Genomic DNA, 17763 nt, shown 5'->3' with positions numbered 1-17763 from the left:
TATCTTCTAATTCTGTTTATTCATCATAAAAATGGTATAATTTCTACCTCAAAGGGATTCTGTGGGATGACAGTGGATACTTATGTGTGAGAGCAGTTATTTCATCTTTCAACAATCCCTATACGCAAATAAAGTAGTCACTGAAATACCAAAGCTTTTTGCTTTTAAGTAGAACCACACTATGAATCCTGAGGATATCATAACAAAAGCACAGACCTTATCCTGTGCATGTTCTTGCACCACTCTGAATCATGGGGAGAAGGGGAATAACAGACATTTGCAAGTCTTGCATGGAATTTTAAGAAATTCATCATGCACTCTTATTAAAGATTTCCAAGGATCTCAAAAAAAACAACTAAAAAACAAACAAACAAAAATTAATCCTGTGTATCTGAGTTAGTCCTATCTTGATAATAAACGGATATAAGGAAAAATAAATGATAGAAAATCATCCTTCCAAGTTAATTAAGAGTCCCAGGTTCTCTAGGAAAGAGAAAAACTCATTTCCCATAACGAGAGCAAAAGCTCCACTGACTTGCACTCAACTGGACGTGCTAAGGGCAGCTGCTATTTTGTCACTTTTTGTTACCACCAGAAACACCCAGAAAGCTTTCTTGCCTCCTTAACTAACAATTTTGGGGGGGGGGGGGATCATATATGGCTTTAGAAGAAAGTGTTAACTCTACTTTCCAAATAGTGATTTAATAAAGCAAGCTCACTTATTATTTAAATTTGAGAAACATTCTTGTTTTCAACTTCACTTAACGACTTCAAGAGTCATTCAAAACTTCTTATATTCTAATCACTTATGAAATGTAAACTACTGAATATGAAGCTGCCTAAATGAAATAAAGTCGAATTCTATAAAACAAAAATAATTTAGCGTCTAAAAAATAATTCATTCCAATTCTTGTCAACATGCATATATTAGAGCACATCTAGGCAAGCTTCTAATATGTACAAGATGAGTCTCATTCATTGCTCATACATGGCACTATTCAGTATTTATTGAATATATAATACATTCTGAATTCTTAGAATAAGAATGAAGACAACTTAATATTAATTACAAGTATCTAGCATAATGCTTGACAAATAACAGATGTTAAAAAAAATCTGTTGGATGAACAGACCAATGAATGACTAAATGAATGAACGAGTAACAGGGCAAGTATGACTTCACTAAAAATTCAGACAATTCAGATTTCAAATTTTCTGCCACACTAACACGTCAGACACTCTTAATTTTTTAGCTAGGTAAATACCTTTCCAGCCTGCCACGGGTAAAATACTAAGAAGCTATACTAATATTAATGATTTACTTGGCCAAAATCACACTGGCCATTGCTTTGATTCCTAATTGTTGAAACAGAAACCTGACTCAAACATACCTGACAGTATGGAACTGACCTCAAGATAAAACATAGAAACACCCAAAAACCAAACCAAAACAAAAGAAAAGGCATTTACTGGGTCGCCTGGGTGGCTTAGTCATTTGCCATCTGCCTTCTGCTTGAGTCATGATCCCAGGATTCTGGGATAGAGTCCTGCATCAGGCTCCCTGCTAAGCGGGAAGTCTGCATCTTCCTCCCCCACTCCCTCTGCTTGTGTTCTCTTTCTCTCTGTGATTCTGTCAAATAAATAAAATCTTTTTTTTTTAAAAAAAGGCATTTATTTAAAAAAAATGCACATTTTCCCCTTTGCACTTTTTCAGACCTAAAGATCCAAATCTGAAATAGGAATGAAACTCAGAAAAAAGAAAAAAAGATCCAGAATCAATATAGTTTATTTCTTAGGGCTTATTTTTTTTTAAAGCAAACCACAAAAATTTAAATTAATAGTTCAATATAATGATCCAGTATCTTCATTATCAAGGATTTACTTGAAAATTTGTTTACTTCAACCTTTAAAATCTTAAAAACAAGCCAGAAATTGACTTTAAATTGACTAGTAAAAAGTAATAAAAATGTATCTAAATTATAAAGGATTTGTCCATTAAATGAATCAAATTTTAAAAGGTAGGTTTACACTTTAAGTACCAAAATACTTGTGCTTTTTGGGCCCTAATTTCAAAATTGTATGTGAAAGATGAGGCAGGAAAAGGAGATAGACACATTCAGCAATATTTTATAAAAATATAATATAAACCACTCCCAAGAGTAATTTGCACAAAAAATATATTCATTTCCTGACATACACAAAATCATAGGATTTTTATTATTTAATTGTATAAAACTTGACCTCTGTAGGAATAAATTACAAAATAAAATACCAGTTCCATTTTTCAATGAATGTTAAAAGAGAGCTAAGTCATGTACTATTTACCCATTTGGTGCCTAAAAACTTTTATGAAAATCTAAAGTGGACATTGGAGAAAAAGTTGAAGTCAATATGGGAGGTAAATATAACAGGAATTCTAGGTTAGTTAACAAATCTGGGCATCTTAACAGTTCATATATTCCTATAATAGTGTATCGAATTCAGACAGATTGGATGTATACCAGGATGGTTAAGAATTGTTTTTAGATATACCGGAATCATGCTGCAAATATGGTATTTGGTCTAGTTATTCAAACTATATTTGCTCCTGTTCCATCATTTCTAAAATGCAAAAAAACCTGATAGCACCATCTCAAACTTTACATGAGATATACATCCATAAAACCTGGCATCAAGTACTCAGTAGTAGCATCCCTGGTGGCACTGGGATTTCATAATTGGGATAAAACATACACTCATAGTATGTAAATGTCTAATCAATGAAGGAAAAAAAGAAAATTCCATTGAGAAATTCCCAATTAATGGGATGGTTGTACAGATAAACTAGAAAAATCAAGGTTCCAGTTTTCTGCAAAGTGTTTTTTCTAGCAAATCAGGCATGATTTTTAAGAATTTCATTCAGAAACACTGATTAAGCGCTAGGCACTATGTTAGACTCTGATGCCATAAGAGAATGAATTCTATCCCCGTAATTGAAAATAAGATAAGCACTTTAAAACAATTGAAGAATGGTTTCTCTGTATCCTAAGGAGGTCCCTAAATATAATTTAGGTAGAAGGTGAAAGGGAGAGAAAGTCATACTTTTTAATTAAATAATCATCTATCCTACAAATCAGATCACCACAGCAAGAGCAGACCAATCTATACAGCATATTTTGTCTCACTCCCTTAACAAGGTATTGATTGAATGGTGAACATTAAGAAAGGTACCTCCTAGATTACTGGAGAGGGAATTCAGGGGTAATGGAAATGTCCTGTATCTTGTTTTGTGTGGTGATTACACAGTATATACAACTGTCAAAGCTAAAAATACTAAACACGTGAGAAGGGTTTTATTTTATACTAATGCCATATGACACCATTAAAAAAAATATAGCTTATTTAAAAAAACTACTCCCTGCTTTCTCACTGGAAAATGTGAGAATTTAAAAGTACAACCAAATCTACCCCACTATGAGAGGAACTACAGAATGATCTCATCTCATTCAAAACATTTTAAGCAAGATAGTCTTAACTTTTAGCAATAAGTGATGCACAGAAAATCTTTGAGAACACAGACTACTATAATCTCTCATGGTGTCATTCACTGCAGAATCTAAGAACGGACATACATTTTTCAGCCACAGTTCACCTGTTTTTCAATTCTTCCCGTTTGACATTGTCAGTAGGAAATTTGCGTGTTTGTTTCACTGCTTGTTCTATCTATACTTGGAAGAGGGCTGGCATCACAGAGTTCTCAAACAGAAATCCAAAACCCAGCTTCTAGCTCCAGAACATGCATGGCAATTTGGGGCAACTCATTTAAATGTTCTGTGCTCATCACAATCTCCTATCACAGGACTGTCCTAAAGAAAAAGCACATTAATTTGTGAATGCACTTTGAAAAGTCAAAGCAATTATTCCAAAGTGACACTAGAGATGTGGTACCGCAGGCATAGTCAAACCCCTAACCAAATCCTGGCATTTATATGTTCTTAGGGAACACACAAATCTCATCTGAACTAAATGAAACGTTCAAGGAGCAGAAACAGGTAGGTCACTCCCACTGGGAAAAAAAGAAAAAAAGAAAGAAAGAAAGAAACGGGGGTGCGTGAAGAGGTCTCTTCCAGTACTAAAGTTCCAGAACTCTAGAAAACCGGGATTTGATCTTCCAGGACACCTGGTATAATTTGGCAAATTAAAAAAGTGAAGTGAGGGAATAAGGCCTGTATCAAGAGAAATTCTTCTGTCCCTAGCCTTGTCAACAATCAACGAAGAAATGAACTGCTCTCGAAGTACGGAGACCTCTACTCCCAAAACATCGTACAGTGTTAGGCAATCAGCAAACGTTTACTGTGTCCCTTCACAAATCTTTAGCGCACACAGCTCCACGCTTTCCTCAAATCGCTTCCATCCCAGGCAGGAGCCACAGCAAGGCCTAAGTGTCTTCAGCTCATCCATCCCAACTCCCTCCCCCGTCCATCCCAGGTCCAGCGGCCTCCGGCCATCACACCCTTTCCTGATCTCCCATCCCCAGGGCCGCCAGCCTCACCAGCTGTTCCCGGCGGCTGGAGCTCCGATCGGTTGGCGCCCGGCGGCCCCGAACATTAACGACACCCAGGAGCCTGGCCTCGAGGCTCAGGCCCGAGAACAGACTCCAACTAGCACAGCACCAGGGACTTCCAGAAGCAGTTCAGCATTTTGAGCTGAGCTTCCGGAAGCAGACGGGAGGCGGAAACCGGAAGCCCGGAGCAACCATGACCTCTCCTCCCCACACCGCCCTCCGCGCCTGGAATCGCCTCCTTTTACTCACAGAAAAGAGAGAGGCGAATCCCAGGAACTTTTTCCTACGCAAAATTTCTTAATTTTCTTGCTAGTGTTCTGCAATCTGAAACGGAGTGGAAAATAAAAGTGGGATAAACGAAAAGTTGAACCCCACGAGACTGGCTTTATGGTTTAACCCAGTTGCCGTGGAGACCGATAGCAACACCGGGGCTCAGGCAGACGCCTGGAGGCTATGGCCACGTTAGCTCGGCTGCAGGCTCGGTCGACGTTCGTGGCACATCAGTACTACTACAGGAACAGGTGAGGCGTCAGCAGGGGTACAGCGCAGAGGGCTGTCTTCACCCCAGCCAGGTGTTCCTCAGAAGGAGTTTCCTGTTAACAAAATTCCCGAACCAGTAAATACCACCCACTTCTCCCCTTCGTTGGTTGGCTTGAAACTTACTCTTAAGTTTAAAAGTGGTGTTGCCATACAGGGAGAGTATAGATGGCAGTGGGGGCGAGACAGCGTTCCCAGCTTGAGAGGTTTTAAGAAACAGCCCACTGGAGATAAAACTAGAATAAAGTGTTTTTCTTTGACGTCATCACTCCACAGTTTGATGAAACCAGTGTCCTCCCTGTTGAAGTTTTAATAGCCTGACGGGACCATCCAGGCTCCCTAGCTGGATGGGGTGTAGGGGTGGGGATGGTGTGGTGTGCGTGTGAGTGTGAGTGATCTCCCTGGGGATTTGAGCCTCCGTTATTTCACAAATATTGAACTGAACTGTTGTAAGGACTCACTGGTCTTCCCAAGGGACAGTAAACGATTCTAACGAGATTATCAGTATCAATATGTTAACCATTAGTAGAGGAATAAGGAAGATACTGGTAGCCTTATCCATCTCTATACACCCAAACTTCTTCTTTGGGGAAGAGTTTTGTTTTGACCACGGCTTTCTGGAAGCAATGCCTCAGGGGATTTTTCCAACTTAAGAGAAACCGTAAAAGTCAGTTAGATAATGGTAGACCCAGGAAAAATGTGTCGATCAGACGGGGTTTTGCTGAGCTGTTCTTAGTCTAACATTTATCTCCCCTACCACATTCTTACAGCACTGCGTGTCTCTTACAGTATTAATCACAATTCAGTTTTACATTCTGTTTGGAGATATCTATCTTGCCTCTTAAACTAGAAGTGGGGAGTGTCTGTTTTTTGCTTATCATTTAGATTTCTAGTGTCTATCGTAATTTCTCACTCATGATAGATGCACAATAATTCTTTAATAATTCCATACATAAGTCTTTGAATCAATCATTAGTCTTGGTTTAAGTAAACTACTAAAAATTGCTAAGGGTAGAAATTACTTATTATCTCTCTATTATTATAATTATAGATTAACACCTTAACCACTTATTGAGCATTCATTTAAAGGATGTGTTCTGTGTTCATGACATGCCTATACTAAGAAGTAAGCTGCATCCCTCCTGATGTTCACAGCCTAATGTAGAATATACGCATTTAAAAAGTAATTACAGCAGGGGCGCCTGGGTGGCTCAGTGGGTTAAAGCCTCTGCCTTCAGCTCAGGTCATGATCCCAGGGTCCTGGGATCGAGCCTCTGCTCGGTGGGGAGCCTGCTTCTGCCTGTCTCTCTGCCTACTTGTGATCTCTATCTGTCAAATAAATAAATAAATAAAATCTTAAAAAAAAGAAGTAATTACAACGGAGTAAAGATGAATGGAAGTGAAACAACTAACATTTCTTGAGCACCGATTATATGCTGGGAATTTTACTAGGAACTTTTTCATATAATACTTCATTTGGTTATCACAGTGTTACATGTTAATATATTAAACTCTATTTTTAGAGCTCAATAACACTGTTCTAAAAAAAGGCTGGTGAAATGCCTTAGAAATGCAAATAGACATGATTTTTTTTTCCTGCAGATTTCAGTATAAACTTTTGTCCCCATCTCCTGGTTTTTAACACTGGGTACATTTCCCCCAAATTGGAGGTTACTTGGAGAAAAATTAGAACTATGAGAAGGCCATGATGAGAATAGGCTGGCATTCCTTACATTTCATTTTTTTAGTAGTAGTAGTAATAGTTTCAATATAAAAGAAAGTCTCTAAAGATCATGAAGGAATCAAAATTCCAGAGTTGTCCTAGTTAAAACAACAGCAGGGTATTAATAAATTTGGGGACAAAAACCATATAAAATATTAATATATGAAAAAAGGACACAGGCAGTTTCTTTAAGAAATTATTATTATTTCCCATGTGTTATTCACTAGATCAGCTCTTTGTAAACTGTAGTGTACATTAGAATCACTTGAGGATGTTGTTAAAATATAGATTCTGATTCAGTGGGTCTCAGTTACAGAGAGAGAATCTACATTTCTCCCAAGAGTTCCTGTGAGGCCCCATTTTGCCAAAAAAAAAAAAAAAAAAAAAAGACTGTAGAAAAGGAACTTTGTACAGGTCTATCACTTAATTCTTAAACATCCTTACAAATTATATATTTATTCCCTCTTTGCCTAAGGGAAGGAAAATGAGATTCAAATAGAGAAAATTCCACAGGCCATTCAAAGTTATGTTCATTTGATGGAAGGGTATTAAGCCAAGAAACCAGAACAGGAGGCTACTGTACAGTCAGAATTCATGGTTTACATAGGGGTAAACTTTAATATAAATGTAATGAGAAGTTTTGCAGAAATAAAATTAAAGGAAAAAAGTTATAACCAATTTTTAAGAAAATATTTTCAGTTAAAAATATAATAAATGAATTTAAAAATAGTCGCTACTTGAAATGTAAATGTTTTAGGAAAGCAACATGGGGGACATATCTAGGGGATTTAGTATGTGAATGGTAGTCACTGCAGAATTGGGGAGTGGGAGTGAGAAAATGACAAATTAATAATGAAGAAATAATCAAAGAAAACATTCCTAAACTGAAGAAAAAGTATGGCTTTGAATGGAAAGGACTCTGAGTACCAGACAGGATGTTATTTTAAGACAGTTTTTAGATATTACCTGGAAAAATTTCAAGGATACAGAAAAAAATTTTACAAGCTCCTAATCTAAGACAGAAAAGAATAAAGTTATTTGCCAAGAAGAGAGACGCATCGAATGGCTTGTGTGCAATACAGGGATGTAGAAGAGAAAAGGACAGTAATTACTGATTATTCAAGGCAATATCTAAAAAACCTAACCCAGCAAAGATCTTATTCACTTTTTTTTTTTGATGAAAGAAAGACATTTTCAGATACATAAAAACTAAGAGTTCTGTCATCTATATACTTTTATCTGAGGAAATGTATTAAAAAACACACTCTGAAATCAAGTGAGTATTAAATTAGGACAGAGATCTCAAGATAGGGGAAGAAGAACAAAAGAAGTAATAGAAACAGTAATGAACAATTACATGTGTAGTATTTCTAGTTAAACCTAAATGAACACTGTTACTGAGATTTATGGGATGCCCCTAATTCTATGCAGTTAAAGAAATGTAATAGGCACTTGCAGTTTGCTTCCTAGATACCTCCTTGAGCAAGTTGAAAAATTCATTAATACATTGCACCTTCCAAGTGATACAGCAATAGTCTTGCTAATTGTCTCACTAATAGTAATGCAGCTCATTCTTTATCCAGCTTGTAATACCAATTTCCTCCTCACTTTTACAGCCTATGTGATAATAACAATTACTCTGGAGGCCAGTCTCTTTAGTGACCCTAGAACTCCCCATAGTCTCTCCCATAACCCAGTCCCAAAGACAGTGCCATATGTTTAAAGTTTAGAGTACTGCTTGCCATAGTATCTTTCAGTTTTTAAAGTTTTGTGAAGCCAAAGTTGTCAAACTGTTTTTTTGACTTCAGGGATTTTACTTCTCTTGGAATGATTTTTTTCTCAACCTATGGTTACAAGAAAATATTCTGTGTTCACTAATAATATTTTAGAAATTTTATTACATTTTTCTTCACTGTGCAGTTGTGTTTATGTGCATATATCATGTGAGAGAGGGGCTTAACTCTTAGTGTAGAAATTGTCTCTAACCCTTAATTGAGCATTCCATAGTTTCTTTCCTGGTTTTAAATATTGCAAGACAAATTAAAGTTTTAAAAATTGCAAAGGAAGAAGCAAAATTGGCTATATTCACTGATAACATGACTGTGTGTGTAGGAAACTAAGCTATGGGGGCACCTGAGTGGCTCAGTTGGTTAAGCAACTGCCTTAGGCTCAGGTCATGATCCTGGAGTCCTGGGATTGAGTCCCACATTGGGGGTCCCCACTCAGCGGGGAGTCTGGTTCTCCTTCTGACCTGTCCTCTCTCATGCTTTCTCTCTCTCTCTCAAATAAATAAATAAAATCTTAAAAAAAAAATTAAAAAAAAAAAAGAAAACTAAGCTACCTACAAAAAAGATCTAGAAATAAGTGAATTTAGCAAGGCTGTAAGACACAATACCCAATACACAAAAATCAGTTGTCTTTTTTATATAATAGCAACAAGCAATTGTGATTTAAAACTACAAAAACAATTCAATTTATAATAATTTATCAAATACATGTCACTTTATTTGTTGACTTGTAGAAATCTCTTGTGTACACAATTTGTGCACAAAGGTATTTTATGTACAGGGTTATGTATAAAGGTGTTCATTAAAGCATTCTATCTTTTTTTTAAAGCATTATTTCTAATAGAAAAAAACAACAACAACCTGAAAATACCTTGTATGTATTTGTAACTAATCTGATTAAATAAATTAAGGCCTATACACATGATGGAATATTAAGTAGCAGTTTAAAAGTGAAACTTTTTATATAAAATGACATAACCCCCCCAAGACAGAGACAGATTAAGGTTAAAAAATAGGTCATAGAAAAATACATAGTACATTTAGTGTGAAATTTATATATATATATATATCCAGAGAGACACAGTATCTGAAATCATAGATAACAAACTGTTAACAGTGTTTAGATTTTGAGATTTGGAGGATAAGGAAGGTTGAAATGGTATCTTAATATTTTTCTCTATATTTTTCTGTACTGTTTAAAATTTTATGTTGAGCATTGGGTATTCATGTATTACTTATAAATAAATAGTAAATAAGGAAAAATATTCTGAGACAAAAATTTTATTTTGCAAACATAAAATTCAACATATAAATTAAGTGGTCATGAGGATGTAATGGGTAGAAAACTTGGCTTGCCACTGTGAAAAATCAGAAAACTGAACAATATAGGTGAAAAATTATTTTTAGACATTTTGATGCAACAGACAATGTAGGATTATGATCTCTTGGTGAAAGGAAACAAATGAGGTTATCTAGACAATTACTCCAGTTTTATGACTGGCAGTAATTTCTGAGCAAAATTCAAACTCAACAGCATAGCGTTCATATTGTCCAGCATCTCTTTCTAAATTAGTAGTAAGACAAAAATGTAGCAAACCATGACCTATAACCAGGAAGAAAAAAAATTGATTAATAGAAACAGACCTAGAAATACAAAGATGATAGAATTAGCCTACAATGATTTTTTCTTTGTTTTTTTTTTTTAAGATTTTATGTATTTATTTGACAGACAGAGATCACAAGTAGGCAGAGAGAGAGGAGGAAGCAGGCTCCCTGCTGAGCAGAGAGCCTGTGCAGGGGTCGATCCCAGGACCCTGGGATCATGACCTGAGCCGATGGCGGAGGCTTTAACCCACTGAGCCACCCAGGCGCCCCTACAATGAGTTTCAAATAGCTCTCAAAACATGATTAAGGACTTAACGGAAAATATAAGCATAATGAGGAGTGAAATGGAAATAAAAAGAAGCAGATGAAACTTTTAGAGACACAGAACAGATGATCTGAAACAAAAAATTCAGATAGACTTAATATCAGATTAAAATCCTGCAAATAAAACATCAGTGAACTTGAAGACCTTCCAAATAGATATTGTTGGGTAGAGGTGTTCTATAGAAATCGATTAGCTTCAAATTGGTTGATAGTGTTGTTCAGGTCTTCTATATTATTATTGATTTCTTGTATAGTTGTCCTGTCAAGTATTCAGAGAGACCTGTTGAAATATCTAACTGTTATTGTGAATTCGTTCTTTCTCCTTTTAGTTTTGTCAGGTTTTGTTTCACATATTTTGAAGCACTATTATTAGGTGCATACTCATTTAGGATTATTACATTTTCTTAACCTCCTTATCATTACAGATGTCCTTATGCATGATCATTTTCCTATCTTTAGTTTACTTTAAATGTCAAAATTGTTTTAAATTCTAAAACTCTTTGAATAAAATAAAAGTTCTGAGATGCCATTCTTTTGTGTATATATACACATACGTGCACATATATAAATACATATATATTTTAAAATACTGAAATAATCTGAAACTTAAAGAAGCTGCAGTACAGTACAGAGGTTTTGTTTTTGTTTTTGTTTTTTCACAAATCATATGAGGATAAGTTGCAACCTGATGGCCTGTTGCCCTCCCCCCCCCCATTCTTTCACTTAAGGACATTGTATAACCAAAATTCCACCATCAAAATCAAGAAATAAACATTGATGCATTTCTGCCATCTAATCTCCAGATTCCATTCAAGATTTGCCAATTGTTTCATTAATGTTCTTTATAGCAAAAGGATTGTATGTATCTTACCTCTTTAGTTAACTTTAATATGGAACATTTTCTTAGTTTTTCTTTGATTTTCATAACCACCTTATTTTTGAAGATCACAGATCAATTATTTTGTAAAAGTTAACTCGATTTGGGTTTGTCTGATTTTTTTCTTCTTCATTAGATTCAGCTTATGTATCTTTGGCAGAAACGTCACAGAAGTGATCCTGTAATCTTTTTTAATGCATCCTACCAGATACTGCATAATTTTGATTTGTCCCATTACTGATGGTAACTATTTGGATTGTTGACTAAGATAATTTCCGCTAGACTTCTCTACTGTAATGGTCTCTTTTCCCCCTTTGTAATTAGTAGGTATTTTTCAAAAGTAGGTGATTTGAAACTGTGTATGTATTCCGTTCCTCATCAACTTTTCAATTTATTTATTATGCATACCATTATGGACTCATAGGTTCCTATTCAGTGGGTTAACATTACTTATATTACTTATGTTCATGCTAGCATTGTCTTAGATTTGTCCAATGGGAGCCATTAGAAGATTTTCTTTTGTGTCCTAATCATCGTAATACTTTCCTGCTTTCTGATGCACACAAAAAATGTTCTAGGCTCATGATTTTCTTTTCCAACCCAAGCTCTGGAGTCATCCATTTCTCCAAAGAATACTTGCTGCTTTTAGTGGATGCTCATGCCATTGGGTGTTGCCACTTTCAGGCTCTCTCAAGTGGACAGAGTGAGAAAAGATGTGTATATATGATTTGTGTTCAGTCTGCATCTGTACTTCATTTATCCATCCATCCATCCATCCATTCATCCATCCATGTATATATTGAAATCCATGTGTTTACATTGACAATTCCATTTCAAATCCAGCATCACAGGATTAACTCTAGTTTATCTCCTTTTCCTTTTCTAATGCTGCTGAACCTGGCTCTCATTATCTTTCACATATTCACTTATTTGATCAATCCTTCTGTATATAACAAAACCTCTGTCACTGTAACCATAACTGTCCTCTCTTTTATGGATTCCCTTTTCCTCTCCGTGTTGGATTATCACTCATTCACCAACTTGGATACCCTTTCCATCATTCTTGGATTCTTATTCCCTGTTCCACCCATCGTTCTTGGGTTCTTATTCCCTGTTCCATCCAACCTTGTGGAGGCTTTCCTCACCTTTCCTTGACAACCAGAGTTAGGCCTTCTGTCCATGGGAACACTGTCCTTAGATTGTGACATCCTACCCCAGTCCAGGCCTACATGTAGATAGATGCCCACCTTACTTACACAGGCTTAGCTGAGCCACTGTGACTGCCCATTCCCCCAAACTCCCAACCCACTAGCACAGATTCCTGGTTTCCTTCCCCACTGCCAATTTCTTTAGGACTTAATTGTTCAGAAAATGAAGAGAAGGTAGAAGGAAGAGGTAGAAAAGTAAATAATCAAACATTTTGCAAATACATTGTGAATCTGCATGTTAATTCCTACTTTATGATCTAATACATATGTATTTATAACTCATTATTCATTGAACTGTGAAATAATAATAATAATGAGGACTATTAATGAAAACAAAACATGGCTTCTAGATTCTAAAATGTAGTTTATATTTTTCAACTAGTTATTTACCTCTTATTAGGCACATGAGTGATAATTAAAACACAGTATAGATTAAACATAGTTTCTGCCTTTAAGAAGCTTGACATCCTTGAGACCTAATAGTGAAGTGAGAAGCAAAAACTATTTTACACATCAATATATTTTACAGTGTAGGGCAGCTAATATTGGAATTTTATTCCTAGTATCTAAAGTAGTTAAAAGTCATATGGTAATGAGAAGCAAAGAAGATTGGGTTTTTAATCTAGTATTAATTCAGGAGCTAGTACGCATAGGTCAGACTAAACAGTATGTTGATGTGTAAAATGTGTATTTTTTGCACATTACTGGAAAGATATTTAACTACACATTTTTTTCATTTTCTATTTATTGTCAATTAATTTCCAGCCGCTAATGATACACATGAATATAGTGTTATCCGGGGTTATAGTACTTACTTCTAGTTGATGATAAAGTGACTGGAAACTTGCAGCTTTTTTCAATGTTTTATTATATTCCTGGTAATACTTTTGGTCTTTCATCATTATTAATTCATTTAGTATTCATTGTGATAATACTGATCATAATAAATTTATTTCAAATTCATGTAGATGTCATATTTTATTCACTGCTATAGGATTTTCATTGTAATTTGGAACTAATTAATATACCATTAAAATAAAGTGTTACCCACATTTTTCATTTTAAACACAAAAAGTCTAGCAGTTCATGACATATTGTATGAGTATTCAGCATCCCAGTGGTAACCCAAGTATCTGTAAATTTCATTTTTTAAGCAGTTAAAAAAAGGGCAACAGAGAAATGTGTATGGAAGTTGAATTACAGCATAGAAATTAAAACTTAGCAGTAAGTTAACTACTAGTTATTTTTAAAATATTTCCCTTTAATTAAGATGTATAGTTCTTATTAGTGTATCTGTGTTATGTTTATATACATTGGTGTTCATAAGCTTAAGAAGAAATAATTTAATATCTTCTTGACTATGTATTATGTGTTAGCATTATTACCAGAAGAGATTAGAAAACAAAGTCAAAACAGAAACATGATTGCTTATTCTGCATTTCTAATGGCAATAATAAGTGAAGTGTAGGTTCAAGCTATACATTAGCTTAAAAGTATTAGATGTATTCAGATATATTACTTGAATATTTTTTTCTTCCTTTTTAAAAAAATATTTTACCTATTTATTTTATTGAGAGAGAGCGAGCATGAGCAGGGGAAGGGGCAGAGGGAGAAGCAGACTCCTTGCTGAGCAGGGAGCCCTTTGGAGTCTGGATCCCAAGCCCCTGGGATCATGACTTGACCTGAAGGCAGACGCTTAACCTACTGAGCCACCCAGGCACCCCCATCTCCTGTTTTGAAAGATAGTCACTTGTTGATTGTTGGTGGGGTAGGAAAGACAAGTATTTTCAGTATTTTAAATAAAGTATATTAAAAACAAGGAAAACAGATCTATAATCATATTAAATGTTAGGTTAAATACCTATAAAAAGCTGTTTTATCTCATCATGAATTTCACTTCACATCAGCCTTACTGAATAAAATTATTTTTTCCTTCTCCACACTCTATCATCTTCAAATTGCCTGCTCTACTGGACATTGTATTACTGTATCTTTTCTATTTTTGCTGTAATGACATTTTATATTTTGCACTATTGTATTTTACTGGCTAGGATACGATTTTAAAAGAAAAAAGATTCCCTATAATGCTGCAACTCCTTGAAACACTGACCTTGTCTTCATGACTTCTTCACAGCATTTGGTACTGCTCAACCATGGTCTCCCTTCCTGCTACCTTACTATTAACTTCTATGACACTGCAAAATACTGTCTCTTAAAATTGAGCCTTCTTTTTTCTTTCCTTATTTAATGTCCTAAACTTTTGTGAGTTTTTCGTTCATATAAATGAAAATTTTTTGTATGTGTTTAAAGGCTGAATTATTTCTTACCAGCAATATTATGAGTTCCTGTTGCACTCCATTCTTACCCATACCTGGTATATCTGAAATTTTTGATTTTTAAAATAATTTTTATCAACACATAATGTAGTATTTGCCCCAGGGGTACAGGTCTGTGAATCATCAGGTTTACACACTTCACAGCACTCACCATAGCACATACCTTCCCCAATGTTCATAACCCAACCACCCTTTCCCTCCCACCTCCCCCCAGAAACCCTCAGTTTGTTTTGTGAGATTAAGAGTCTCTTATGGTTTGTCTCCCTCCAGATCCCATCTTGTTTCATTTTTTCCTTCCCTAACCCCCAGACCCCCCACTCTGCCTCTCAAATTCGTTGTATCAGGGAGATCATGTGATAATTGTCTTTCTCTGATTGACTTATTTCGCTCAGCATAATACCCTCTAGTTCCATTCATGTCATTGCAAATGGCAAGATTTCATTTCTTTTGATGGCTGCATCATACACACACACACACACACACACACACACCCCACCTCTTCTTTATCCATTCATCTGTTGATGGACATCTAGGTTCTTTTCATGGTTTGACTGTTGTGGACATTGCTGCTATAAATATTTGGGTGCATGTGCCACTTTGGATTACAACATTTGTATCTTTAGGGTAAATACCCAATAGTGCAATTGCTGGGTCATAGGGTAGCTCTATTTTCAACTTTCTGAGGAACCTCCGTGCTGTTTTCCAGAGTGGCTGCACCAACTTGCCTTCCCACCAACAGTGTAGGAGGGTTCCCCTTTCTCTGCATCCTCTCCAACATCTGTCATTTCCTGACTTGTTAATTTTAGCCATTCTGATTGGTATGAGGTGGTATCTCATTGTGGTTTTGATTTGTATTTCCCTGATGCTGAGTGATGTTGAGCACTTTTTCATGTGTCTGTTGGCCATCAGGATGTCTTCTTTGCAGACTTCAACTCTATTACAAAGGTGTAATCATCAAGACAGTATGGTACTTGCACAAAAACAGACACATAGATCAATGGAACAGAATAGAGAGCCCAGAGACCCTCAACTCTATGGTCAACTAATCTTCGACAAAGCAGGAAAGAATGTCCAATGGAAAAAAGGCAGTCTCTTCAACAAATGGTGTTGGGAAAATTGGACAGCCACATGCAGAAGAATGAAACTGGACCATTTCCTTATTCCACATACAAAAATAGATTGAAAATGGATGAAAGACCTCAGTGTGAGACAGGACTCCATCAAAATCCTTGAGGAGAACACAGGCAGCAATCTCTTCCACCTCAGCCTCAGCAGCTTCTTCCTGGGGACATGGCCAAAGACAAGGGAAGCAAGGGCAAAAATGAACTATTGGGACTTCATCAAGATCCAGAGCTTTTGCACAGCAAAGGAAACAGTCAACAAAGCCAAAAGACAGTTGACAGAATGGGAGAAGATATTCGCAAATGACATACCAGATAAAGGGCTAGTATCCAAAATCTGTAATGAACTTATCAAACTCAACACCCAAAGATGAAATTTTTTGTTTTTTTACTGTAGATGTTGATGTCTTTTCATATCTTAGTCCCAGTTTATTTTATTGTTTTTAGGAGATTGATGCTCCTCTGTGACACAAAATTTTAATATTATATTTGAAAATGGCTTACATGCACTCTTCCTTTTATTTTTTTTTCCTTTCTTTTTTTCCTCCTCTTTCACTTTCCTCCCATCTCCTGTTTTACCCTTCCTTCCCGTGCAGTGATGGTTCAGAATCCAGCATTTGAAGCCAGACTATGTAGGATAAAATTTCAGCTCCGACATTTATTAAGATGGGACCTTGGACATATCCCTATACCTCTGTCTCCCTTAGTATCTTCCTTTGTCAAATGGGGATAATATTTTAATGTTGTGAGTAGGTATAGTGATAGAAGCTCCTGTGTGGCAGTCTTCACAGGGATTAAATATGTCTGTAATAGGCATGCCATTCCCCAAGAGAAAGCAGCTTTGGTAAGTCAAAGACTGTTAGGAGAAACATCAGTTCCCTCTGGAGCCCCTGGGGATGCATGTGGGACAAAGGGGGTAATATTGTGGATTTTTGGATTTTAAAGTTTAGTGGAAAGACCATTATCAATCAGTCATGATACATGACTGTGTTAAATATTAAGAACTATGGGAGTTTACAATGGTAAGGCCTGCTGTGGTCTGGGGAGTCAGGGAAGGCTTGGGGGAGTGAAATACTTCAAGCTGTTCTTTCTGCCATGTGGAACACAATCATTTGAACCAAGAATATGGTTTATACACGTCTCTCCTATAATTTTGTAGATGTAGAACAAACATACAATGATAATTGCACTTTCATTTCTTCTAATTGTCTAGAGTGTCCTCTTAACCTTACTGATTTGTGTAATTCTCTCTGCTACTCTTCATATCTGGATCGCCGACTGATGCATAGTTTTTGTTTTCCGTTTTGCTTTTATGAGTCCTTTAGAGTCCTTTCTAGGTAGCTCTCTTTTCTGCTTATCTAGGACTATAATCTGTCTACTTGTTTCTCCAGCTTTTTGCCACTGACAGCGTAACTGCTCATCCTAGTTTCTTTCTCTTAGCCAACTTCATAGTATTGTTTAAGAATTTTATTGTTTGAGGTTTTTTCCCCCTTCTGTTTCTGTTCTAATTATAACATATAAATTTAATGAAATCTATATATTTAATCTAGAATATAATGACCACAAAAAAATAACCTGTCCAAGGAAACACTATTTTGAGGGAATTAAAAGAAAATTAAGAAATAAATGGTTAGCCATTCTTTAGTCGTTCAGCAAACATAAAGTGCTAATTAGGTGCCAACCAGCATTCTAGGAAAGAAAT

General features: G+C 35.9%; 2 protein-coding genes across 3 annotated transcripts in view; one reads left to right on the top strand and one right to left on the bottom strand.

Annotated features, from left to right (window-relative positions):
- GPATCH2 (G-patch domain containing 2) overlaps positions 1–4701 on the bottom strand; it is a gene marked incomplete at its 3' end in the record, with an annotated part of 167530 nt that extends 162829 nt beyond the window's left edge. For both annotated transcript variants that reach the window (XM_080825116.1, XM_080825115.1), the window contains exon 1: positions 4532–4701. In XM_080825116.1, coding sequence (XP_080681242.1) covers positions 4532–4587 — 56 coding nt within the window. In that variant the 5' untranslated portion in view covers positions 4588–4701. The remainder of the gene's footprint in view (positions 1–4531) is intronic.
- A 295-nt stretch (positions 4702–4996) lies between these two features.
- Positions 4997–17763, top strand: part of SPATA17 (spermatogenesis associated 17) — a gene marked incomplete at its 5' end in the record, with an annotated part of 182122 nt that continues 169355 nt past the window's right edge. The window contains one exon of the mRNA XM_080823976.1: positions 4997–5064. Coding sequence (XP_080680102.1) covers positions 4997–5064 — 68 coding nt within the window. The remainder of the gene's footprint in view (positions 5065–17763) is intronic.

The sequence above is a fragment of the Martes martes genome (genome assembly GCF_963455335.1).
Source record: "Martes martes genome assembly, chromosome: 15".
Classification (NCBI taxonomy): Eukaryota; Metazoa; Chordata; class Mammalia; order Carnivora; family Mustelidae; genus Martes; species Martes martes.
The sequence above is the reverse complement of the archived record's forward strand: the minus strand, read 5'-3'. Positions and strand labels throughout refer to the sequence as shown.